This window comes from Delphinus delphis, chromosome 19 (assembly GCF_949987515.2).
Source record: "Delphinus delphis chromosome 19, mDelDel1.2, whole genome shotgun sequence".
NCBI lineage: Eukaryota > Metazoa > Chordata > Mammalia > Artiodactyla > Delphinidae > Delphinus > Delphinus delphis.
The window spans coordinates 24,518,781-24,544,378 of NC_082701.1; the positions used below are offsets into that span (position 1 = coordinate 24,518,781).

Genomic DNA, 25,598 nt, shown 5'->3' on the forward strand with positions numbered 1-25,598 from the left:
GGGCCTCGCCCACCTAACTCCTCCACCTTGGCGCCACCCACTACACACCAGTGGGGGCTGGAGTCCCCCGCCGTCTCCAAACGCTCGGTTGGAGCCTGCGTGGTTGGAGGGGGCCTTTGGAATTCTGCTGGGCTGGGCCCTGAAGGCAAGGGTGGATGAGAAATGGGTCCAGTCTGGGCCCAGCTCCCTGGCCACGCAGACACTCTAAAGAGAAGGGACTTCTTTCCACATCTACCGGACATCCATGATACAAAATAGATATCAGAAGGCGCAGCCCTTTGGGGAAAACGCTGTCTTGTTGCTAATTACAGTTAGCGATACTTGGTTATTACCAATGCTAAATATCTGTCTGATTTTGTTGAGCGACCATTCCCAGCTCGGATCGGGGTGGGTGGGAGCGAGTGGGCAAGAGAAAGAAATCTTGACAAGGACGGTGAAGGGCTGCGTACGAGGAAGAACGCCCAGAGACCGCTAACCTTCTCTCAGGGGCTCACAGCGCGGCGGAGGCGAGGGCATTCCAGCCAGTGGCTTGCGGATGTCGGCTCCCAGATGCGCCAACGCCGGGGCTCTCCAGCCGGACCCACAGAGGTGGCCGCGTCCGGAACGGCCTTTCCAGCGGCTGTAGCCTCCGCAGCAAAGCAGCGGGACAAATCCCACCCCCGGCCCCGCCCGTCCAATCCATCTTGCTCGGGAGGCGACGCTTCTCGGGAGAAACAAGGGGCGGGGAGGGGTAATCCAAGCCTTCGGGGGCTCCGGACAGGTGTTCGGGGGAGAGGGCGGAGCCGGGTTAGGGAGGATGGAGAGGGAGGGGCGGTGCTGCCCCTTTAAGAGGAGGCGGCCGAGCCGGGACCTTGTCTCTTTCCCCGGAAGGAAAGCCTAGCCCCGGCTGGGCGCGCAAGGTGGGGAGGTGCGGGGCTGGGCGTGGAGAGGCGGGGCGCGCGCGGTGGGACCCCTCCTTCCCGTCCTCCTTGCTGTCGACAGGTCTGCCTGCCCAGATCCGCTGCCGAGCCCGGATCGGAGGCGACAGTGCGGCCAAGTGGGCGCGGCCGGCACGAGTTGGGGGGCAGGGTGCCCGGGGCAGGGGGGCGGTGACCCGGGACAGTGCAGGCGGGAGAACAGACCCGCGGACCTCAGAGGGGAATCTGAGAGCTCAGACCGTGAGCGGACGTGAAACTGGCCAGGGCTGGGGGCCAGAAACTGATCAGCGCTTCGGGGCTCAACTAAGCGGACGCCAGAGTGTTCTCCGGTGGCGCGGGGGAGCAGGTGAACAGGTCCTCACTCCCAGCTCCACGCTCTCACGCGCTCTCGCCCGGGCCCCGGCTCCCGTCCGCAGCCATGGGCCCCGGCCCCAGCCGCGCCGCCCGCGTCCTACGCCCGATGTTCTGCGCGCTCGCCTTGATGGTGGCCGCCAGCGACCGCGTCGCCTCCGCCTTCAACCTGGACACCCGATTCCTGGTGGTGAAGGAGGCCGGGAACCCGGGCAGCCTCTTCGGCTACTCGGTCGCCCTCCATCGGCAGACGGAGCGGCAGCAGCGTTACCTGTAAGTGAAACCGGCCGGGGTGGGATGGGAGAGTGTGTGAACAGGGTGCGGATCCCGAGTGGAGTCCAAGCCCTGGGCCAGCTGGCTTCCAGGCTCGCAGGCCTCCAGCTCTGGGGAGCGACGATTAAGGGAGCGGAGACCTAGGCAGCCCTTCTGCTGCCGAGGCTTGGCGGGAAGTAAAGGGATTGGGTGTGGGATGGGGGGCAGTAATTATTGGCAAGTGCTGACCCGGCCAGAACCTGTCTAGACTCAGCCCCTCAGGCCTTTAAACCTCTCTTGAGAGTAGAAGTGGGGTCCCCGTTTCCTGACCCCCCTCCCATTCAGTGAACTGGGTGCTTAGTATACCGAATGCCTCTTCTCTCCAGGGCTGGGAACTGGGGAAAACTGCAAGATAAACACCTTTCCCCTTTCCTGGGAAGAACCTACGGGGACATGCATTTATGCCCGCCCCCACCTCGCACATAGTCTGCGGCCCGCCAGCCACACCCTCTGCAGAACCACACTGAAGGGCCTTCTCAACTGCTTGGCGGTTGGAGAGTGAAGTGGTGGGCGAGTCTGGGCGTTTGGAGCTGTCCAGGCGCTCCTTCTGACCCCTTGAGGATGCAGAAGTAGAAGTGAGAGGAGCTGCTGTCCCAACTCCTGCTTGGTCTTCTGCAACCTACCCCCACCCCCAGCAGTGATGCCCTCCCACCAGACGTCCTCCTCGCATTCCATGGATTCATGTTGAATCTTCAACCCTGAGTGTGTTTGTTTTGGTCTCAGGAGGGAAATAGTGTTTTTCTCTTTCTTCTGTTCTCCTTCCCCAACAGCTGCAAGAAGGAGGAGAAAGAGCTAGGCAGAGGGGAGAGAGGGGAAGGAGCGCATCCAGCTGCTTGGGTTGCCACCCCCGCCCCCCTTAGTCATGCCCAGTGGGGCATGTCCAAGTTTGAGAAGTTTCTCTGCATGGGCTCAGCGTGCTGAGGTTGGCAGTTAGGGGAAGAGGCCGCTGGGGAAGGTGAGGCTGCCACGGGAGGGAAGGTTGTTAGGACGGGACAGGCAGGCCCTCTTTGGGCAGTAGCCCTTCTGGTTGACCTACCGAGATGTCAAACCCTGCTGAGCAAGAGGACATGGTCGGATAAAGGGTGTGTTGAAACCTTTCTCAACTCTGGCTGGAACCTGCAGAAACTTGAGGAAGTTGCAATGTCCAAAGTTCAGACTGCCCCAGCCTTGTTCCCTGCCCTCCTGGTCCAGCCCCTGCCCAGGCCACCTACCTACTTGGCCTCAATTCCATCTAGCTTCTGCAGAGGCTAGGGCCACCACACCCTTCCCAGCCTGGCCCTAGCAGCTGCGGTCTGGCCTTAGCCACTCTTCCATCTTTTGGAGACCCTAAGTGATCATCAGCACACGTTTCTATGTTGGTGCTCTTTCTGCCCCAGCCCAGAAAAAGATTTTCCGATTTTCAGTGCTGAATCTGCATGATATGAGGCAATGGAGTGTAAAGAGAATATCAGAAAAGCAAGGGTAAATAATGGAAAGCTGGAGTAAATCATAGCTTCTGTAATCACACACACCCCCCCTTTTTTTTTCGCTGTGTGACCTTAAGCAGGATATTTCTCTTCTCTGGGCCAGTTTTCCCCAAGGAGAGGTTGGGTCTGGATCTATGTACTCCTTCCTGCCTCTGTTGGCAGCTTGGCACTGTGGAGAAAGAAGAGGCTCCCGAGTCCCATTGCCAGTTTCCTGTCTTGAATCTGTCACTAATACCTGAGTCTTAATTATCTTACACGTCAGGGGGAGGGGAGCCACACGCCTTCTTCATGGGGTGACGGTGGGCTTTTAATGAGATAATTTGTGTAAAATGCTCTGCATCTGCCTTCTTCGCCCAGGGGCAGCTGAGGGCTCTTGTGCTGAAGCTGGGACCTGGATGCGCCCTCACTAACCAAGGACCTCACCCAAGAGGGCTGAGCAGAGGGGTCCCACTTTTCTTCCTGGGCAGCTAGAGATGGCATTAGGCCTGCCAGGAGCCCAGAAGTTTCTAAAACTAATGAATCTCGGAGAGGCAGGTAGTCTAGATAGCGTTCTGGGGGACTCACTTGGGTATCCTCAGACTTTTCCAGGGGTGGTTCTGCATCTTGGGTCATCTCCTCATCTCACTGAATTCTGCCCCGTGACCCTTTGGGAGAATCAGCTGGGCCAGCTGGGCTGAGCTACAGCCAGCTGTATAGCCAGATGTAAACAGCTGCCTGAGTGCACAGCCCAGGGCATCCAGCAAGTCAAGTGGCGGTTTTGTTAGCTTCAAAGTCCCTTTGGAAAAGGGGGAGGGTTCATGATCCTGAGCGAAGTCTTAGCCTGAAGTTCACTGAAGGTTTTCAGGAGATGCAGGGATCCTGGAAAGTGTGTGCAAAATCTTGCGTGTGTGTGCCTTGTTCTGGGGCCTGGAGGAGGGGAGAGCATAGCTTTCGTTATGTTCTCAAAGATGGCCTTATTCCAGGAATGGTTAAAAACCCAGGTGTGTCTTTGTTCCCCATCACCTTCATCTCTAGACTGAGGTTCCATGCCCACAACATCGGAGGCTTACTGCAACCCCAGTCCCAATTTCGCAGCCTCTGGAGTGAGGGGTCAGGAGCAGAACAGGGAGCCAAGGTTCTCTGGGCTTCTTGGTGAGATACATGAGGACCCCTGGGTGAGCAGAGGGACTCTTCCTCGGGGAGATGGTCACTGACCTCCCCCCCTTCCCCCAGCACCTGTTCTGTCATTCCCTCCTGGGAATCCAGGTGTCCTGGTCCGGCCTGACCTTGTGGGCTATGGGACATACCTCTGGGGCTCTTGCCTGGAAATGAGGGTGTCTGGGATGCCTGGGGCGGGGGTGGCTGCAGCTCCTGGAAGATGAGGTCATACCTGAGGTAGGCAGGAACTAGGCTTACTTGCTCTCCTAAAACATGTTTCCCTGGGCAGGGTAGGCACCTGGCAGCCTCCAAGGCTCGTGCCAGAGGAAATGGGCATAGCAGCTGTGGCTGCAAGCAGAAGGCGGGGATGCGTAGTGTCCTTTTTCTCTGGCTGTCTCCAATGACCAGGCCAAGCCAGAGAGCTTAAAACTGGGCAGGAGGTAAGGGAAGCCTGATCTTGTAGAAAGTGAAGTGAAAGGGGCTTGGTCAGAACTAAACAAAGAAGGAAGAGGATGGCGGTAACAGCAAGGGAGATTGAGGTTAAATGACATGAAGAATGCCCTAAGGGATCAATGTGGAAAAATACTAAGGAGCCAGGGAAAGGGAGAAGAAATGAGAAAAACAGCCTTGTTCTTTATTGTTGGAGGCTTGAGCAAGGCCTCTTTCTCCTGTCCTCTCTCATTCTCTCGCTTTCTCCGGCTTGTTGCTCTGATTCTAGGGCTGCGTCACCAGAGGGGAAAGGGAGCTGGGGGGCAGCGTAAGGAGAAGTAAGGCGGGGATGGAGAGGACTGCAGTTTCAGCGACCGCAGGAGAAGCCTCTGGGGACATGGCTAACTCAGTCAGGAGGATTGGCACAGAGCTGGGATCCAGGCATCTGAGAGCTGGCCCCAACCCACCCCAGGGCTCAGAGCTGGAGTGGGCCCCCTCCCCAACTGGCTTCCTGGCCTAAGGAGTAAGGCATGGGGGCCCGCTGGACCCTCATTGTTAACTGAAGTCTTTCCACTGGGGCTACCCCAGTGCCTTCCTGAGGTGAGGAGTCTGGGAAGTTGAATCCTACAGGCTGTTTCTCTGAGCATCACCCCACCCCAATATCCCTCAGGGGGCCTTCTTCTCTGGGGTGAGCCAGCCTGGTGCCCTGACACCCCTGGGCCCCATTCCCCTGCCTCCTGTGATTCCACTGCTTTCTACCTGGCTGTTCATTAGCTTTGAACTGCCCCAGGAAGAGTGATGGGGCAGGAGTGAGAAAGTGCTTCTCCACAACTTGGGGCTCAGGGGCCTCCACAAAGGCCAGGAGGGGCTGTCTGGCCGGAGCCTGAGGATAGGGTGAAGAGGCAGCTGTTTGAAAGCCCTTGCGAGGTCATTTTATTCATCTCCCTACTTCCTGGAAAGACACCTGCTCCCACCCAGCCCAGCCTGACTCCAGGAAGGAGGCAGTCCAGTCTCCTTTCCTCCTTGCTCCCAGGGCTGGGCACAGCCTTCCACTTAGCATCCCACTTCTGGCTGCTGCTGGGAGGGTGACCTCAGTGGTGGTTTCAGAGGGATCAGCTTCTCGACTCTTTGATCTGGACCAGATCCAACAGCAGGAGCAATGTGCTCATTTGCATAGTAACTTACATTCATTTACATACCAGTAAGAGCTTTCCCACCCTCTGGATTTTCCCACACCTGACTGTGGCTGGAGGAAGCTGGACCCGGCCCTCTGTGCACCCTCCTTCCGCCATCTACTCCCAGCCCTCTGGCCGTAGACCCATTGGATCCTGGGCTGGGAGCCAGAGGGCCTTAAAGGGCCTCTAAGCAGGCCAAGTAGGAGCTAAAAATACTCCAGGGAGGTGGGAGGTGCTCTCTGTGGAATCTCTGAGGAGGGAGGGGCCTGGGATGCCGGGGGGGGGGGGGGGGGGGGGGGGGGGGGTGCTGGGATTAGGACCCTGCCCCACCGCCCATCAATGGGCACAAGGCTGGTGTGGGGTGAGAGTGGAGAGGGTATAGGTGGTAAGGGGATTTATGTCAATCCAATTGCTATTCATGCCCAGCTCTGCCTGCTCTGTACCACAGGAGGCAAAGAGGCGGGGACCCTCAGGCCACTCCCTCTAAGATGAGGGAGCTGGGAGGGCGTGGCCACCCTGTTCCTCAGCCACCTCCCACCCTGACAACTTGGGCCCAGAGAGCTGTAGGCACGGCAACACTTCCCTTGCATCGCCCGCCCTGGAATGCAACCTGGGCTCTCCAGGGACCCCTTGCCCACTGAGGCCTGGACCCACCCCTTCAAGGTCATTGTAGCCAACCCCCAGCTGCCACCTCCAGCCAAATCTGGGCTCTCACCGTCGAATGACTAGCTGCCAGTGCCCCACCCCCACCTGACTGATTGCCTTAGACCGTGGATCCTCTGCCCCATCTGAACACCTGAACTAGTCTGCTCTGTGCCTGTGCTTCAGGTCCCCTAACCCAGTGGGGCAGAAATTCCTGGGTCCCCGGAGCAAGGCCTGGGGGTGTGCTAGGGCCAGTCCTGGTGCCACAAGAAAGCAGAACGACAGTGCTCACGTTGGCCTTGGCTTCATAGTCAGGAAGCCCTTTCAAAGAATGAACCCACTTTTTCCCCCAACAACCCTGGAGGGTGGTGGGACAGCTGCTGTCCCATTTTACAGATGAGGCACTCACAGCTCAGAGAGGGAAAAGAAATTGTCCCTTGAGGCAGAACAGACCTAGAACCAGGCCCTTCAGCTCCAAGGCTGAGATATTCCTTTCCCACAGGCAGCAGCTCCCCTCTCGCACCTGTCAGGCTGGGGGCGGATGCCTATGGGTGGTCAGGCAGCGGACTCGCTAGGCACCCCACCCAGCCCAGACAGAGGGTGACTAACAGGGCCTGGCTGCCACACTGGCCCCCTGCCAGCCTTCCTGCCGGAGCTCCCAGCCCTGCTCTGCTTAGAGAAGCTATACCCCTGCCCCCAGGAACCCTTCCCCAGGGTGAGGTCTGAGCTGAGGTGTGAGGTGCAGGCAGAGTCCCCTTCCCAGCACCCCCAGGCAGCGCATTCCTGACACCCAGTGGGCCGAGGCACCCAGGCCCTGGCATGCCCGGGCCCTGCCCTGCCCACTCCCGGCAGCCCTCACTCTCAGGTCCCAGGCAGGAGCTGCAGGCAGGGCTGTTGCTCTGCACGCGCAGACTCTGGCAGGGGGCCTGGCGCCCAGGTTCTGAGCTGGGCGCCTCAGGTGACAGCACTGCTGGGGCCGGATGGAGGGGTACCTACCTAGGAGATGCCTGCCACCCAGGAGGCTGGGTCCAGCAGGACTGACGAGGTGGTCTTGGCAGAACGTCCAGAGGCTGCAGACAGATGATGCTGGGAGAGCAAGGGGTGGTGGAGCTGGGTTCTCAAACTGTGGTGTGAATATTTGGGGTGCATGTTAAATAAGCAGGTTCCAGGGCTCCACCCCCAGATTCAATCCAGGTTGTCTGTGATGGGCTGAGGAATCTGCCTTTTTAACAAATATCGCAGGGATTTTTGATTCTGGTGGTCCAAGAACTGTCTTTTGAGATGATATTTCAAAGCTGATCACCGCCTTCCTCTCCTCTAGTCACCTCTCTGGTATGGGAAGGGCTGCTAGAGCCCTAAGAACCTTGCAGAGACTTGCAGTTGGTGTCCCTAAAGAGGGGTTCCAGGCAGGCTGGGGACAAGGTGATTTTTAGTCCTCACGCATCCCTATTCTCATGCCCAGCAGCAAGAACTCTGCCCCGGGGCCACACTGTCCAAAGTGTCAGGTACCCAGCTCCCCTGCCACCACCCCTGTACCTCATATGTCTGTCTCAACAGGGGTGGGGGGGGACAGTAGACATCGCCCAGGTCACATAAGGGCCCTGCTGACCTCAGCTCACCCAGCTCCGGTTTAGGGTCAGTTGTCCTTTCCTGCCCACATTCTTCAGCGCCCGCCCCCGGATCTAAGTCCTCAGATGTGGCTCAAAGAGGTAGGACCAGGACTCCTCCAGCCTTGCTCTCTTCCCCTCTGGCTTCATCTCAGAGGCCAAGCATTCCTTCCCAAACCCAGATCTGATTATGTCACTCAGATGCCAAAACAGTTCTTCCAAAACCCAGATCTGGCCATGTCGCTCCCTTGCTTGAAATCCCTCCGTGGCTGCCCTTCCCACCCTGCGTCTTGTCCCTCCCCGTGTTTCTGGCCTCCAGCTGTACCGAGGGCCTTGCAGGTCCCTGAGTCACTCTCTTGCTCATGCTTCCCGGCTCTTGCACAGGCCAGACCTTGGCCTACAGAGCCCCTCCTTCCCTTCTTCACCTGGTAAGCCCTGGTCATCAGACTCAGGCCAGGGTCCCCTCTTCTGTGGGCCTCCCTGATTGCCCCCCACGCAGAGTCTGGGCTGGTTTGCTCCCTGCTTTCCTCTCATGAGGCACTGACCACGGGTGTCTGTCTCCTTGCCTGGCTTCCCCTACCCTGGGCACTCCTCGAGGGCTGGGGCGGGGAGCCATTCATCTCCCGATGGCAGAGCCTGGCACAGAGCGGATGCCCGGCCCACGCACATTCAGCAGTGAGTTGTTTGAAGCGGGCTTTGGGGACTATGGGCCCGGGTCTACCTACCTTCTTGCCCCCAGGCTCCTGGCTGGCGCCCCCCGGGACCTTGCTGTGCCTGATGGCTATACCAACCAGACCGGTGCTGTGTACCTGTGCCCACTCACTGCCCACAAGAACGACTGTGAACGGATGGACATTGCAGAGAAAAGTGAGCAGGGGGACAGGAGCCTGGTGGAGGGCGTGGCACAGAGAGGATGACTGGAAGAGACAGAAGGCTCACCCGGGTAGCTTCCAGTCCCTTCTTGTCCGGCTGGGAAGAGGGAGTCCTAGAGTGGGACCAGATGGGATTTGTGGAGCTCGGACTATGATGGGCTGGAGAAGGCGGGGAGGGAGGGCTGCCCTGCTGGAGTGGAAGATCCGGGAGAGACCAACCCCTGCCCCCTGGGTGCTCTTGATGCTGGGAGGGTGGGGTGAGGTGCCCTGGCTCATGACCCCTCCCATGCCCACAGGTGACCCTGACCATCACATTATTGAGGACATGTGGCTCGGGGTGACTGTGGCCAGCCAGGGCCCTGCGGGCAGAGTCCTGGTAAGTGGGCGCTCGCCGTCGGTGTCCCCCTCCAACCCTCTCCTTCGTCTCCCAGGAGCTTCGGAGGGAGGCAGAGGGCAGGAGAAGGGTCCGTTGCGCATGAGCTGGTGCCTTGCAAATGTCCATTTCTGTGGCTGTACGTCTCCACGGCATGTGTGTCCCTTCATCCTGCACTTGTAGCAGGGGCTGGGGGTAGGGAGGGTGTCTGGCGCTCTCCAAGGGCCAGCCTGGGTCCTGTCTGAAGCACCCACTGCCCGCCCCCACGGGGGGGGGGGTGTTCACCCTCCGTAGGAATGAGCTGAGGGAACTGTGAGATGGAAAGGGCAGAGAGGGCCTCAGGCAGTGCGGCCTGGGCGCGCTCCTTCCGGGGAGGCCGGCTGGTGGAAGAGGCACAGCCCTGCTGCCCCAGCTCACCCGGCTGGGCTTTGGGGGCCCCCTCCCTGCTGTCAGCTGTCACCTCCTCAATTTCTGAGTCCCAGATAGACAATTTATTTTTCATCTTTAAATTCATGTAACATTTACATACAGTGAATGTACAAATTTTGTTTCAGTTGCGTTTTGACAACTGAACTGCGTTTATACAACTGTGTAACCAACACCCACTAAAGAAATAGCATATTTACATCATTCCAGAAAGCCCACTCCTTTCCAGTCAACCGTCACCCCCATAGCCGTCACCTTTGGATCACGTTGTGATTTCTGTCACCTCTGAACACTGTCGTAAGCTCTGGGTTTGACCAGTTCACTGAAACACCCTTTCTAGTCTTTTGTTAAGGGTGGTGTGGGTCCAGGTTTCCACTTAAGTCAGTTCTAGATCCTGGGTCCTTCAGCGGTTTTCTGCTCACCCATCCATTCATTCAGTCCGTTTTTGGTGAGCACGTCCTGTGTGCCCTGCACGGAGCCCGCACTGCAAACCTTGTAGTTACCCGGGACAGGCTCAGGCCAGTACGAGCATGGGTTTGGCTCACAGCTGGACGGGGACACAGACGGCGAGCAAACAAGAACTAGGCCTGGTTCTGGGTTTCCCCTGGCCCCTGGCTGTTTTTGCAAATACCCTATTCTGATTGATTTGTCCAATAACTCTTCATGGAGCACCTCCCATGTGCAGGGAGAAGCTTCAAGAGAGGCAGCACAGCCTGACACTTAGGAGCTCAGACCCCGGAGCCCCGACAGCCTTCGTTTGAACATCCCCTGCCTCTCTCTAGATGTGAGATCTTAAGCAGGTTTCTCAGTTCTCTGTGCCTCAGTTTCCTTATCTAAAATGGGGAAGATAATTATCCCTACTCCATAGGGCTGGTAGGAGGCTTAAAAGAATGAATATGTGAAGAGCTCAGACTTGCGTCTGGCATACGGTCAGCACTCAGTAAGTGTCAGCCGCTGCTGCTGTGGTTGTTGTTATTCTAATACTGACCTTTCATTAAGAGGGCGAGGCCATCAGGGGACAGCAGAGACGCAAATTCCTAACCTGCTCTGTGTCTAGCTCCTTTTATTTATTTATTTTTTATTATTATTATTTTTTTTAATTTTATTTATTTATTTTTTACTTATTTATTTATGGCTGTGTTGGGTCATCGTTTCTGTGCGTGGGCTTTCTCTAGTTGCGGCGAGCGGGGGCCACTCTTCATCGCGGTGTGCGGGCCTCTCACTGTCGCGGCCTCTCGTTGCGGAGCACAGGCTCCAGACGCGCAGGCTCAGTAGTTGTGGCTCACGGGCCCAGTTGCTCCGCGGCATGTGGGATCTTCCCAGACCAGGGCTCGAACCCTTGTCCCCCGCATTGGCAGGCAGATTCTCAACCACTGCGCCACCAGGGAAGCCCTGTGTCTAGCTCCTTTTAGACCCAAGGGCCTGAACCCCACATTCTCTCATCCTTTTCCCTTTTCGTTTTGCCAAGATCCCTCAGCCACTCTCAACTCCAGTACCTTCTGGCCTTCCAGAAGTGTTCTCAGCCTTCAGAGCAGGTTTTTGAATTCTGGAAAGGCAATGCAGGTCCAAGCACCACTGTGGGAAGAAAGAAAAGCTGGGAGACCTCTTTCCACTCCCCTCCTGCAAAGCCAGAGGCGCACAGGGCTGTGGAGACACTGCTCCTGAGTCCATGCCGCGGGCTCAGCTGTGTGCGTTGGGGGGGGCTGGGGTCCCCAGGTCTGTGCCCACCGCTACACCCAGGTGTTGTGGTCGGGGTCGGAGGACCAGCGGCGCATGGTGGGCAAGTGCTATGTGAGGGGCAACGACCTGGAGCTGGACCCCAGGGACGACTGGCAGACCTACCACAACGAGATGTGCAACAGCAACACCGACTACCTGGAGACCGGCATGTGTCAGCTGGGCGCCAGCGGCGGCTTCACCCAAAACACTGTGTACTTTGGCGCTCCTGGTGCCTACAACTGGAAAGGTGGGGACCGTGGGGGGAGGGAAGGGGGCAGAGGCCACCACCCCGTTAGGCCCGAGGGCAGCCTGCCAGAGCCTCCACACGAGAGGGCAGAGGAGAGCATTCGTTTGCCAACACCAGCAGCTACCTCGACCTCTGCTATTTTAAAGTGCTTACTAGGTACCAGAGGCTTTACACCTATTCTCTGAATTAATCTTAAAATACGAGTATTATTATACTCATTTTACAGAAAACTGAGCCTCAGGGAGGTGAAGTAAATCAACAGTAAGTTCTGAAACTTGTATTGGATGCAGGCCCATCTGACTCCAGGTTAACCATTTAAAAACTTAAAAAATAAAGCACGTTCCTGGTACAACTACTAAATGGTACAGTAAAGTAAAGAGGAAAAGTGCCCTTCTTCTCCCCCATCTTCCTTGTCCCATTTCCCAGTGTATGCTGCTAAGTGTCTTGTGGCTCCTTCCAGACTTATTTTAGAATGTATAGGTATCTTAACACACACACACACACACACACACACACACACACACACACACACAATCACATTAAACGTACTGTTCTGCTACTTCCTTTTCACACATCGATAAACTGTGGGCATCTTTTCATGTCCGTACATACAGGGCAGTCTTTTGGGAGGGCTGCAGAGATTTCCTTGTATCCAAAGTCATGCTTGTATCTGCCACACCACCTACTGCCTCTCAGGAGTCTGACGGCTCACACCCCCTCCACCTGCCTCTCTCCACTACATAGGCTGTAGCAACAGTGGCCGCTTTTCCCTTACTGCACCTACTATTGCAGAATCAACAGGCAGAGGGAGCCCAGAATCTTGTTTTGCTTTTTTTCATCGCAGTATAGTCGACATACAATATTTTGTTAGTTTCAGGTGTACAACATAGTGGTTCAGCATTTAAATACATTATAAGATGATCACCCCATAAGTGAAGAAACAATCTGTCCCCATACAAAGTGATTACGTTATTATTGACTATATTTCTTATGCTCTATGTTACATCCCAATGATTTATTTATTTCGACCTCTTGACCCACAGGTAGCGCAGGGCGTAGTCACCGCTCTGGGCTTGCCCGAGGCCGAGGCCTCTGCTCGCTCTGCTAGTCTTACCTCCCACCCCTTGCTCCTGTAGACTCTTGGCAGGGCCACAGGTACTCTCCAGCAGCAGCCCTGGGGAGCAGGGTAGGGGTAGGCAGCCCGAGTCTGGGGCAGGATTACGAGGAGATAATGGTGTGGAGTCTGGCTTTGGTGTCTAGGGTGAGGGAAATGTCATCTAGTATCTGGGTGCCTGGATGACTGGATTCCAGCTGGACAACTAGCTCTCCATCCCTGAGCCTCACTTTTCTCATCTGCAAAATGGGGGTCATCGTTCTACCTCACAGAATTGTTAAAATAAAGAGGAAGTGATTTGCAAATGGCGAAGTACTCACAAATAAAAGGGGTTATTATTATCCTTATCTGGAGGTGGGGGGCCTGGACATAGTGGAGGAAAGGAGTCGTGACTTATACTCCCCCCCTCAAATCCTTGTGAAGGAAACAGCTACATGATTCAGCGGAAGGACTGGGATTTATCCGAATATAGTTACAAGGACCCAGCGGACCAAGGCAACCTCTACATTGGTGAGTCCTGTGGTGGTGGCCCTTTGGGTGGAGAGGAGGAAAGGGGCTCAGTGGCCCTCTCACCTTCAGTGTCTGGTGGAAGAGTGAGGCCAGGGTGCAGTGCGACTAGTGGCATTTAATTCAGCGAGCACGCAGTTATTGAGCACCACCTGTATGCCCCCAAGATGCAGAGTCATGACCCTCATGGAGCTCACGGTCCAGTGTGCAGGCAGGACTGGGGGCTGGGCATCCAAGGTCCACCTTCTTGCCCAACTTAGAATAGAGGAACAGAAGATAATGGGGGGATATTGGGAGGTGGGTCCAGAGTAGAAGGGGACAAAACTTACTGGAGCCTTGATTGACCACCTTCCCCGCTTCCCAGGCTACACGATGCAGGTGGGCAGTGCCGTCCTGCACCCTACGAGCACCACCATTGTGACGGGTGCCCCTCGGCACCAACATGTGGGCGCTGTCTTTTTGCTGAGCCAGGAGGCGGGTGGAGACCTGCGGAGGAGGCAGGTGCTGGAGGGCAGGCAGGTGGGCGCCTATTTTGGCAGCGCCATTGCCCTGGCAGACCTGAACAATGATGGGTGAGAATCCAGGGACGTTTCTCTGGGGCCGGGATTATGGTGAGGGGGGCGGGCTTGCCCAAAGCAGGGCAGAGAAATGGAGGTTTGCCGTTGTGCATTTCTTTGCGTGCTGTTTGCAGGGATTGGCTAGTCAATTTTGCATGTTGATCTGCAATCAGACTTTATGGGATTCTGGGTATTTGCATGTCAGTTTCATGAGACTTGCATCTCCTCGTCTGTGCCTGTCATCTGTATGGCTCTAGTGGATGTGGGCTGTTTGGGTGTGACCTGTGTCTACATGGCTTCTCCACAACGTGTGTTTTCTATTAGACGGGTCACAGTGACGCTTCCTTGTCCTTCCCACGACCTATGGCCAGAGGCGCCATTTGTAGAGTCACGTGTCCTGCCTGGCACAGTTGTGTCTGCTAAATAAGAGTTACGCTGCATGTCCCATCTCCACCTTCTTCTCTCCTGTGCAGGTGGCAGGACCTCCTGGTGGGTGCCCCCTATTACTTTGAGCGGAAAGAGGAGGTAGGGGGTGCTATTTATGTCTTCATGAACCAGGCAGGCACCTCCTTCCCGGCCCACCCCTCCCTCCTTCTTCACGGCCCCAGTCGCTCTGCCTTTGGCTTCTCCGTGGCAAGCATCGGTGACATCAACCAGGATGGATTCCAGGGTATGAGCCAGCACTCCTGCCCCAGCATCCACTGACTGAGAGCCAGCTGCATACCAGGCTTGACAGGGTCCGAAGAGAAGACAGGCTGGGGCCCAGGTCTGGGGAGCTCACAGCGGTGCTGGAGAGACAGCGTGCAAAGGGAGCCCCCACAGAGGCGAGCTTGGTAGACCTCCTGGAGGAGTGGACGTACCACTGGGCATCAAAGGCTGGGCTGAGTGTGCACAGTGGAGGGAAGAGAAGGGGCGCAACGTGAGTGTGGTCCACTTGCCTGATGTGCTCAGATCTAGTAGGTGTGGGTTGTTCGCATCAGAGATGAGGCTGGAGAGGTAGTGTAGGGGTGGGGTGGACGCTTTGAAAGCCAGGCAGAAAAACTAGGGCTTTATATTCGGGTTCTGGCAGAGCGGTGTCCAAAAAGATCTGGGGGCAGGGATTTGATATGATAACTTGGTACCTTGCAAGATGATTCTGGAGGGAGATGTGGGACGGATGGATGCGGGGAGCAAGGCTGGGGGTGTTAAGATCAAGAATATAGTATATCAGGTGTGGGACGTTAAGCGCTGGGACAAGGTAGACGTCCCAGATATAGGGGATGCCATTAGTGCTCTGCAGGACTTGGGGACCAATCAGACCTGGTGTATCAAGGAGAGGGACAAATCAAGGCGTTGAGCCTGGTTGCCACGGGAGCACCTGGCGTATCTGTAAATCATTTCTCTGACAACCTCAACTTCCTAGAACATACCTGAGAACCAAAAGGAAGGCAGAGGCGCCGCTGAAGAGACAAAACAGGTGCTAGAAAGTCTAGTTAATGAAGTCCAAGCACTTACTGATACAAGAGTTGCCCAGTTGTCACTCAGGACCTACTTCCTTTTCCTTTTCTAACGAGCTTGGCTTTCTGGTTACCTAGACCTTATCAGATCAAAAGCAGAAAACTAGAAAGTTTAAGAAGACAAAACGTTTTGGATTTATTTGTGCAAATAATGGTTAGAATTTAAAAGCCTGGCCATTTTAACAAGTAAAGCTCACTAGAGTGTTGTGATTAAAATCCCAGCCCCCACACAGAGACAGACATGGGCTTAGAGCCTCTTCTCTACTCCTTAGCTGTGTGACTTTGGGTTTCCTGAGCCTTTTTTCTCATCTATGAAGTGGGGACGGTAGTACCTACTGCCAAGAGAAAAAACAAAACAAAGTAGTACCTACTGCCAGTACTCTTGTGAGGACTGGATGACATCAGTGCTTGATAACTACCTGGCAAAGTCACCAACGGATAACACCTGCTTTTGTGGCCCTGCTGGTAAATGTCATTAGAAGGACCAGGTGTCTGGAGGGGCGGTTGGTGGGGGAGAAGGAAGGCACTGCAATGAGGGAAAACAAACAACAGCCAGTGGTCAGAAATCTGGGGTTTAGGCCTGCTGGACACATTAACTTGCTGTGTGACTTTGGGTAAGTCACTTCCCTCTTCTGGGCCTAATTTCCCTCATATAAAAGAGGCAATTGGGTGCCCAGTGGTCCCAGTTTTAATCCTGAGCCACAGAGCTCTGTTCCCTGATGCTCTGAGCACTGTCTTGACAGGGAGGTCAGTGCCATGCTGGGCTCTGTGGCCTGGAGCACAGGGTTGGGGAACTGTGGGGCCCATAGTACACGGGGTGACCCTGTACTGTATCTCTTCCCCAGACGTTGCCGTGGGAGCCCCTTTCGAGGGCTTGGGCAAAGTGTACATCTACCACGGCAGCTCCAGGGGGCTCCTCAGACAGCCCCAGCAGGTATGGATGGACAGGGACGGAGGGGCCCTTCCTCCTTTCCCTCATCCACCCCTCCCTATTCCCCCTGGGCCCCACTCCCTGGAGCCTACCCCAGAGCCTGTCCTCACCGCTTCCCTCTGCCTCCAGGTAATAGACGGAGAGAAGCTGGGACTGCCTGGCTTGGCCACCTTCGGCTACTCCCTGAGTGGGCAGATGGATGTGGATGAGAACCTCTACCCAGACCTCCTGGTGGGGAGCCTGTCAGACCACATCGTGCTGCTGCGGTGAGCCAGGGCGACAGTGGATGGGGGCCTTTCTCTCCTGCATCCCTGTCTGCGTGGAGCCCCAGCTCGGTCCACCTTCAGCATCATGTCTGTGCAAACCTGAGTCCCGACCCCAGCCTGGCCTGGGACAGGCCAGAGGCATTGATGTCTGTGGGTTTTCCATGCAGGGCCCGGCCTGTCATCAACATCCTCCACAGGACATTGGTGGCCAGGCCATCTGTACTGGACCCTGCACTCTGCACAGCCACCTCCTGGTGAGACCCTCAGGCCCCACTCTGCCCACCCATTCCTCCTGATGTATGGGAAGGCTCTCCCAAAACCCTCCCCTGGCAACTCCCGATATCCCACCATTAAAGGGCTGATTCTTGGGTAAGCATGGCCCTCCCTACCCAACCTCATTAAAAAGCAAAATTCCTTGCAGGAGGTAATGGGTGAATTGGGGGTGGGGGCAATAGGGCACGGTGGTTGAGAGTGGGAGCTCTGACCGCCTGGTTCAAATTCCAGCTATGGCCATTGCAGTGGTGGGGATGGGCTCTGGGGGGTGAGATCCTGGAAGGGGAGGGAAGAGAAAGACACTTAGGTGATGGGATGTGGAGAAGGAGAGAGAGCCACCTTGAGCAAATTAATCTCTCTGAATCTCAGATTCCTTGCCTATAAAACAAAGTTAATAACCAATTCACAGGGCTGCTGTGATAATCAAATGAGATAATATACAAATAGCCCTTAGCATGGCTCTCTGTAAACCCTGAGTGCTCAAAAAATGTTAGTTGCTAAGATGGTTACAGTAATGATGGTGATGACCCCAAGGTCTGTGTGTGAATGAGGGTACTGGATCAGAAGGCAGGGGGAGACAGGGCAGGGAAGTGGGGGGCGGGGTGGTGAGGGAGATCTGGACTGGGGATCCTGCCCAAGACTGGGCTGGGCCAACAACTGACTAATGACTTCAGGCAACTCCTGCTCTCAGGGCCTCCGTTTCCCCATTGGTGCCCTCTAACCCTGTTTTCTATGGCTCTGATGAGAGTGGGGAGGGAAGGGGTCAGGGACACCCCAGCCCAACCCTGTGGACTCCCCAGTTTTGTCCCTGCCTTTTCCCTGAAGGGCCCTGTTCCGCCTTGCCCAGGAAAGGGGATGAAAGCCAGGGCCTGGCTATCTGGGTCCCACTGTGACCAGACCCTCCTCCATGTCCCCCACCCTCAACAGTGTGCAGGTAGAGCTGTGCTTTGCTTACAACCAGAGTGCCGGGGACCCCAACTACAGGCGGAACATCAGTGAGTGCTGGGCTGCGGGGCGAGGGGGAGGGCGTGCTCACCTGGTCACTTGCTGACCACACTGTGCACCGCAGCCCTGGCCTACACTCTGGAGGCCGACCGGGACCGCCGCCCGCCCCGGCTCCGCTTTGCACGCAGTCAGTCAGCTATCTTCCATGGCTTCTTCTCCATGCCCGAGATGCGCTGCCAGACGCTGGAGCTGCTCCTGATGGTGAGGGAGGGGCGAGGGGTGGCACATGGGCTCCATGGCCCCAGGAAGAGGTAGCCAGAGTCCCCAAGGTCAAGGGTGAGGGAATGAGGTCTCCCCAGAGACAGAGGTGGCAGTTCGGCCTGGAAGGCCATAGGTAAGTAGAGGGTACAGTGCACAGCACCCAGCCCATGGTAGAGGAGAGAGGAGCCCCTTGGAGTACGGATGGGGGCCACAGTGAGGGGTGTGAAATTCTTGCCTCAGCTCACCTCTGGGGAAAAGGCATCCGTTAGTAGGGGCAGGCTCAGGCTCTCTCTGGGACATCAGGGTGAGAAGGAAGAACTCAACCTGGGAACCCCAGGGATGAAGGGAAGCGCAACCCTCCCCCCAGAGGGTTCCCTGGAGAGGAGGAGCCCCACCTTCTCACTTGTGGGTCAAGGTGGTACCAGTGGGGTCAATTTGGTGATCAGACGGGAGGGGGTTCAGCCTTACAGGGGGTTTTCAGGGTTGAGGCGGGGTGGGGGCCTTCAGCTCCTCCCTAGGGGTTTAGGATGGTGTGAGGATTCAACTTGGTTTGGAGGGCAGTGCAGAGCTGGGTTCAGCGCACCTTCCTTTCCCAGGACAACGTCCGTGACAAACTCCGACCCATCATCATCTCCATGAACTACTCTTTACCTTTGCGGATGCCTGAGCGCCCCCGACTGGGGCTTCGGTCCCTGGACGCCTACCCGGTCCTCAACCAGGCGCAGGCTCTGGAGAACCACACGGAGGTGGGTGGGGCCGAAGGACAGGGACCCGGAGAGCTGTGGGGCCAGAGGGCGCTGTGAGTGGTGGGCCCTCCACGCCTCCGACCACCCCCAGGTCCAGTTCCAGAAGGAGTGCGGGCCGGACAACAAGTGCGACAGCAACTTGCAGATGCAGGCGGCCTTCGTGTCTGAGCTGGGGCAGCGGCTGAGCAGGTGCGCTCTGGACCGCGGGGATTGGCCAAGGGTGGGGCGGACTTCACTGGCTTTGGGGAATTGAGGGGCGGGGCCCTATTGGTCTGGAAGAGGGGAGAGAACTGGTAAGATCTGAGGGGAGGCGTCTCAGAGAGAGGCGAATCGGAGAGGAGGGACCTTAATTAGCGGGGTGGGAGCTGTTCAGACTGGCCTTCCCTGGCCAGAAAAGGGGCTTTCTTCTGGGGGGCGGGGCCTAACAGGTCTGGGGCGGGCCCGGGGGCGGGGCTTTGGGCTCAGCCCGGGGCTCCTCCCCTCTCAGGCTCCCATACAGTAGAGACTTCCGAAAACTGTTGCTGAGCATCAACTTGACCAACACCCCAAGCCGGGAGCGGGCTGGGGAAGACGCCCACGAGGCGCTGCTCACCTTGGCGGTGCCTCCCGCCCTGCTGCTGTCCTCAGTGCGCCCCGTGAGTGCCTTCCGCCCCCTCGGAGCCCAATCACGGCTTCACCACGTATATGCATCCTTCATACATGTCATGTACATGTGTTGTCATTTGCCATGTGTTCCCCGCCCCCCGTCAACTACTCTAGGCTGGGCTTCCTCAGGTGCCTGCAGCGTCTCTGCTGCTAGGGGAACACATGGGTTCTCAGGCCTCTAGGGCTTCAGGCCCTGTACCACAGGAGAGGGGCGGGACAAGCCCTAGTCTGACCACCCAGACCTGATTTGTCTTCTTTCTTCAGCCTGGAGCTTGCCAAGCCAACGAGACCATGACCATTGTTTGCGAGCTGGGGAACCCCTTCAAACGGAACCAGAGGGTGAGCGCCGACCACACCCTCCCAACCCTGTGGGTCCCAGGCTCCTCCTCTGATGAGTTCCTTATCTTCACTCTGCCTGCCTGCTTCCCAGGCTTCCTTGAAGCAAAGAGCCAGAGTGGAGGAGGGGGGGATACAGTAGGGGGTGGGGAGAGACCCAGAGACAGAAAAATGGGGCCACTAGGGAGCTATGCACAAAGCTAGAGCAGGTGGAGGTGAGGAAACCGATTTTGCTGAGCACCTACTATGTGCCAGGCCCTGACCCCAAGGCTGTGCTTCTTTTATATGATATAATTCTCACAACCTTCTGAGGAGGTAGATGCTGATTTACAGAAAGGAAACATGGGCTTATATAGTTTCAGTGATTGCTCAAGGTCATGTGGCTCAAAAGTAGCAGAGATATTACTAACAGAAGAGAATGGGAAAAGGGAAACAGAAGGGGCTAGGAAGGTGGAAAAGTGGAGACAGGTGGCAGTGGGAGACTGCACCCTGAATGGGAGGAGGAGGCCAGAGAACCAACTCCTTAGCGTAGCATTCAGCCCCTCGCTTCCCCATGGCATCACCCCTGCCTGGCCCCAAACGCTCCTCTCTGCCTCCCTCACCCTCATGGCAGATGGAGCTGCTCATTGCCTTCGAGGTCATTGGGGTGACCCTGCACACAAGGGAACTCCAGGCACAGCTGCAGCTCTCCACGTGAGTGACCTCGAGAAGCCAGGCTATGTCGGGGTTGAGATGTCCTGGGCCCCCCCACCCCAGCCTTAGCTAACACATTCCTCCCCTACCCTCCCCATTCTTTCCCCAGGTCAAGTCACCAGGATGACCTGTGGCCCATAACCCTGACTCTGCTGGTGGACTACACACTCCAGGCCTCGCTCAGCATGTGGGTACCACTCCCCCCAACCCCAGCCTGCTGGGCCTGAGCTAGGGTCTCCCCTCCCTAAGGTGTCTCTCAAGCTCCTCTGAGACACCTCTCCTGGCTTGGTATCCTTAGGCCAAGACATAACAACATCACTATCATTATTGTTACTATTATTATTATTCTCCTTGCAAAGCAGGTAGCCGTGGAGGAATCAGAAACTCTGGGGCTAAGGTGTTGGTGTGGTCCTGCCGTTTCCTGAGAGCTTGTTGTGCTAAGGATTTTTTTTTTTTTAAACATCTTGATTGGAGTATAATTGCTTTACAATGGTGTGTTAGTTTAGGCTTTATAACAAAGTGAATCAGCTATACATATACATATATCTCCACATCTTTTCCCTCTTGCGTCTCCCACCCTCCCACCCTCCCTATCCCACCCCTCTAGGTGGACACAAAGCACCGAGCTGATCTCCCTGTGCCATGCGGCTGCTTCCCACTAGCTATCTACCTTACGTTTGGTAGTGTATATATGTCCATGCCGCTCTCTCGCTTTGTCCCAGCTTACCCTTCCCCCTCCCCGTGTCCTCAAGTTCATTCTCTAGTAGTTCTGTGTCTTTATTCCAGTCTTGCCCCTAGGTTCTTCATGACCATTTTTTTTAAATTTTAAATGCCATATATATGTGTTAGCATACAGTAGTTGTTTTTCTCTTTCTGACTTACTTCCCTCTGTATGACAGACTCTAGGGGAAGCAACCTAAGTGTCCATCAACAGATGAATGGATAAAGAAGATGTGGCACGTATATACAATGCTAAGGATTTTATATACATCATCTCATTGTCTTCTCACAACAGCCCCATTATATAGTGACCCTGCTTAACAGATTAACCCCACTTTACAGATGAAGAAACTGAGGCTCAGAGAGGATAAATAACTTGTTTGAGGCCATACAGCTAGTAAATGCTAGAGCTGGGGTTTATCTCAGGTCTGCCTGATATCAGAGGAGTTGTAGCTAACCTTGGTGCCCCCGCCCCCGCAAGGGCCCCTCCCATCCCCTGTGACTCCAGCATCTTTCTTACCCCTAGGGTGAGTCACCGGCTACAAAGCTTCTTTGGGGGGACAGTGATGGGTGAGTCTGGCATGAAAACTGTGGAGGATGTGGGAAGCCCCCTCAAGTATGAGTTCCAGGTAAGGGGACCTCTGGGTCCAGGGTCTGAGGGTGTGAGGGTGGGGGTTGGTGAGATGGAGGTGGTTTTCCAGGAGACAGTAGCCATGACACCTCTTGTACCCGCAGGTGGGCCCAGTGGGGGAAGGGCTGGCAGCCCTTGGTGCCCTGATCCTGGGGCTGGAGTGGCCCTATGAAGTCAGCAATGGCAAGTGGTTGCTATACCCCACGGAGATCACGGTCCACGGCAATGGGTCCTGGCACTGCCGGCCACCTGGAGACCTCGTCAACCCTCTCAACCTCACTCTCTCTGTAAGGACACCAGGGGAAGCGTTCACTTGCATCTCATTTCCTTTGCAAGCTGCAGGGCAGAAAGGCCGGCGTCTTCCTCTCCCTCCCCTCCTGCATCTCTGGGGCCTGCCCCTCCACCTGCCCTTTCCTCCTCTCCTCACCTTTGATCCTCCCTCCAGCAAATCACCTCTTCCCCCTCAGGTTCCTGAGGACAGGCCGCCATCTCCACAACGCAGGCGGCGACAACTGGACCCCGGGGGAGGCCAGGGCCCCCTGCCGGTCACTCTGGCTGCTGCCAAAAAAGCCAAGTCTGAGATCCAGCTGGTGAGTGACGGGGCAAGGTTGGAGGGGATTGCGCCCGCCCATCACAGGGTGGGTGGGCACCTGGGGGCACACGAAGCAAGGGAGACAGGTGCTACGCCCCAGGAGAACCCAGTCTGATGAGGTGATGTGACCCCTGCCTTCAGGAGCCTCCAGTCGGGGGCGGGGACTCATCTCCTGCCCTCAGAGGGACCCCGCTGCCGTTGCCTTGTGTTGGGGAGCAGCCAGGACAGTGGACTGAAGGAAGAAATACTGATTCTGTTCCCAGGAGCCCCAACCTGTTGGGAGTGATATAGATGCTCAAAGCTTTGATCATTAGGGCTGGGAATGGGGAGAGGCAAGGTGAAGACAGGGTGCAGGGCGCCCTCTGTCAGAAGGGAGAGGGGAGCAGGCCTGGGCAGCAAGTTGAGGTCTAGCTGGGTGGAGAGGGAGAAGTGGCCTTCCAGGAGGGAGCCGGCAGGAACAAAGGCTCAGCGTGGGAAGGCATTGGAAAGGTGGCGTTTGGGATTGGGCCCCATTTACACGAACAAGGATCAGATTTCCCATTCCCCCTGTCGCTGGCATCTACGTATGCCTGGCCCAAAGAATGTGCCTTAAACACGTAAGTGCAGTGTGCGTGAGTGAAGGGATTAGGGCAGGCCCCTTCAGGTCAGCCATGGGTGGGACAAAGCCAGGGGCGAAGCCTGAAGAATCTAGAGACCCAGACTGTCTCGTGTTCTGTGTTCCCTGCCCACCTCAGAGCTGTGGCGGTGACCACACCCGCTGTGTGTGGCTGGAGTGCCGGATTCCTGATGCCCCCGTCATCACCAACGTGACGGTGCAGGCACGAGTGTGGAACAGCACCTTCATCGAGGTCAGTGCTGGGATCTGGAGGTCTCCACTGCCACCCATCCGGGCAGGGAGAGCAACAGGAAGAGGATGAGGCCAGGGTGCATGTGTGTGCCCAAGTGTGTGTCAGTGACTGCCTGGAGATTGATACATGCTGGGCTGTGCACCTGTTGCTGTGTGCTGTGTCAGTGTTAGTCTGTGCATCTGCGTGGGGGATGTGACATAAGTTTGTCTCTAGCCAAGATGACCTTCTCTCACATGTTCATTATTCTGTCACGTGTCCATCGCTTTCCCACCTCCCTGCTTTAGTCCATGCTGTTCCTTCCCCCTGGATGCCAGCTCGCCTCTTATCTCTGCATGTAAACTTCTGTTCAGGCTTCACAGTCTCCCTCAAGAGACCACCAGCGAGGTCTTTTCTGACTTTTCCAGCTGAAAATGACCTCTCCCCTCTGGACACGCACAGAACTTTCTCAGAAACCACGCGTGCCGCTCACCATGCTCTGCTCTGGGTTGCAGTGCCAGCCATCTTGTGCCACCTAGACCAAACTTTTTCTGTAAATGACTAGATTAAACGTCTTTTCAGCTCTGTGGGCCACGTGCTCTCTGTTGCGACTACTCAATTCTGCACAGTAGCACGAAGCTGCCGCAGCCAATACATAGATGAATGGGCGCGTCTATGTGCCAGAAATACTTTATTTACAAAAGCAGGTCATGGGCCAGATTTAGCCCACAGGCCGGACCTAGACGGTGACCTTCATTGTCTCTGCTGTCCCCAGCATCCAGCACAGGACCTGACGCACGGATGAATGAATGACGTGTGTTCGTGTGTGGAGGAGAGGCCTGGTGCTGCTTAAGGATGTGGGGATGGTGTCCTGGGGGTTGTTGTTGACCCTGAGGGAGGGTCAGGAGAGAGGCTCAGAGGGGCTTCAGCTGCTTCTTTTGACCCATCCTTCCCCCCCTCCAGGACTACAAAGACTTTGACCGAGTCAGGGTAGCCAGCTGGGCCACCCTGTTCCTCCGAACCAGCGTCCCCAGCATCAACATGGAGAACAAGACGGTGCGGGTGAGTGACCGTGCTAGGAGACAGCAGTGCCTGGCCAGGGCATGGGAGAACAGGGCATCTTTCCAGAGCATGTTCGCACACTTTAGCTATGTGGTCTCAATCTCGGCAGCACGTTGGAATCCTCTGGAGGACTTCTGGTGTCTGGACTACACCCCTGATCAATGAAATCTGAGTCTGTGGAGGTGGGACCCCAGTGTTGGTACATTAAAAAGTGCCCCCCAGTGATTCTACCGTGCAGCCAGGCTTGAGAACCTCTGCGTGAGCTCATTTGATCTGCACGACATCTCTGTGAAGATGTGCCATCTCCGTGGAAACTTGAAAAGAAAGTTCCCAAACTTGATTCTGAGTTACATATGGAAGAATAAATATGACAAAATCCCTAATAATTTGTTATGAAAGGGATATAAGTGGAGATATGAAGGGGATAGGTATAGGAGGCGAATGAAGTTTTGGTTAAATACATTATGATACATTTCCTAAAATGAATTAAGGTAGTATAGGAAGGGCCAGAAAGATCAATGGAACAGGATAGAAATTGACTTTATTATACAGATGGCATTTTAAATCAGGAGCAAAAGGTAAACAAGTAGTATTGGGAGAACACATTTGGAAAGTAAAGGCAAACCCCTGCCTCACACCATAAACAAAAACACATTTGAGTTAGATTAAATATTTAAATATCGGAAATAAAATCTATTATACCAGAAGAAAATTCAGGAAATAATTTAATAATCTTTAATTATGGAAAAAGGGAGTTATTTTATTAAACCCAGAAGTCACAAAGGAAAAATCTGACAAATTAGACTATATGAAATTTTATTTTATTTTTTAAATCTTTATTGGAGTATAGTTGATTTACAATGTTGTATTAGTTTCAGGTGTACAGCAAAATGAATCAGTTATAAGAGACTATGAAATTTTAAATCTGTGTACAGCAAAAGAGATGTAAAGGAAACTAAAAAGGCAAATGATACGTTGCTTTTTTAAAAAGTTTATAGCATACATGACAAAGTGTTGATAGACATATATATATATATATATATATGGTTTTTTTTTTGTTTTTTTTGCGGTACGCGGGCCTCTCACTGTTGTGGCCTCTCCCGTTGCGGAGCACAGGCTCCGGACGCGCAGGCTCAGCGGCCATGGCTCATGGGCCCAGCCGCTCCGTGGCATGTGGGATCTTCCCGGACCGGGGCACGAACCCATGTCCCCTGCATCGGCAGGCGGACTCCCAACCACTGCGCCACCACGGAAGCCCAACATATTTTTAATACATAAAGATAAAGGGTGGCATAGAGATAAACAGGCAGTGTACATAGAGTGAAA

General features: G+C 55.4%; 1 protein-coding gene across 1 annotated transcript in view; it reads left to right on the top strand.

Moving 5' to 3' along the window:
- Positions 1–1,082: 1,082 nt before the first annotated feature.
- Positions 1,083–25,598, top strand: part of ITGA3 (integrin subunit alpha 3) — a 28,260-nt gene continuing 3,744 nt past the window's right edge. Inside the window, exons 1-23 of the mRNA XM_059997825.1 lie at positions 1,083–1,541; positions 8,776–8,903; positions 9,205–9,284; positions 11,424–11,673; positions 13,211–13,297; positions 13,659–13,866; positions 14,325–14,521; positions 16,193–16,281; positions 16,408–16,544; positions 16,712–16,798; positions 17,745–17,812; positions 17,887–18,023; positions 18,620–18,769; positions 18,861–18,958; positions 19,257–19,404; positions 19,679–19,753; positions 20,364–20,443; positions 20,553–20,630; positions 21,690–21,792; positions 21,899–22,081; positions 22,262–22,384; positions 23,121–23,234; positions 24,174–24,272. Coding sequence (XP_059853808.1) covers positions 1,336–1,541; positions 8,776–8,903; positions 9,205–9,284; positions 11,424–11,673; positions 13,211–13,297; positions 13,659–13,866; positions 14,325–14,521; positions 16,193–16,281; positions 16,408–16,544; positions 16,712–16,798; positions 17,745–17,812; positions 17,887–18,023; positions 18,620–18,769; positions 18,861–18,958; positions 19,257–19,404; positions 19,679–19,753; positions 20,364–20,443; positions 20,553–20,630; positions 21,690–21,792; positions 21,899–22,081; positions 22,262–22,384; positions 23,121–23,234; positions 24,174–24,272 — 2,925 coding nt within the window. The 5' untranslated portion in view covers positions 1,083–1,335. The remainder of the gene's footprint in view (positions 1,542–8,775; positions 8,904–9,204; positions 9,285–11,423; positions 11,674–13,210; positions 13,298–13,658; positions 13,867–14,324; positions 14,522–16,192; positions 16,282–16,407; positions 16,545–16,711; positions 16,799–17,744; positions 17,813–17,886; positions 18,024–18,619; positions 18,770–18,860; positions 18,959–19,256; positions 19,405–19,678; positions 19,754–20,363; positions 20,444–20,552; positions 20,631–21,689; positions 21,793–21,898; positions 22,082–22,261; positions 22,385–23,120; positions 23,235–24,173; positions 24,273–25,598) is intronic.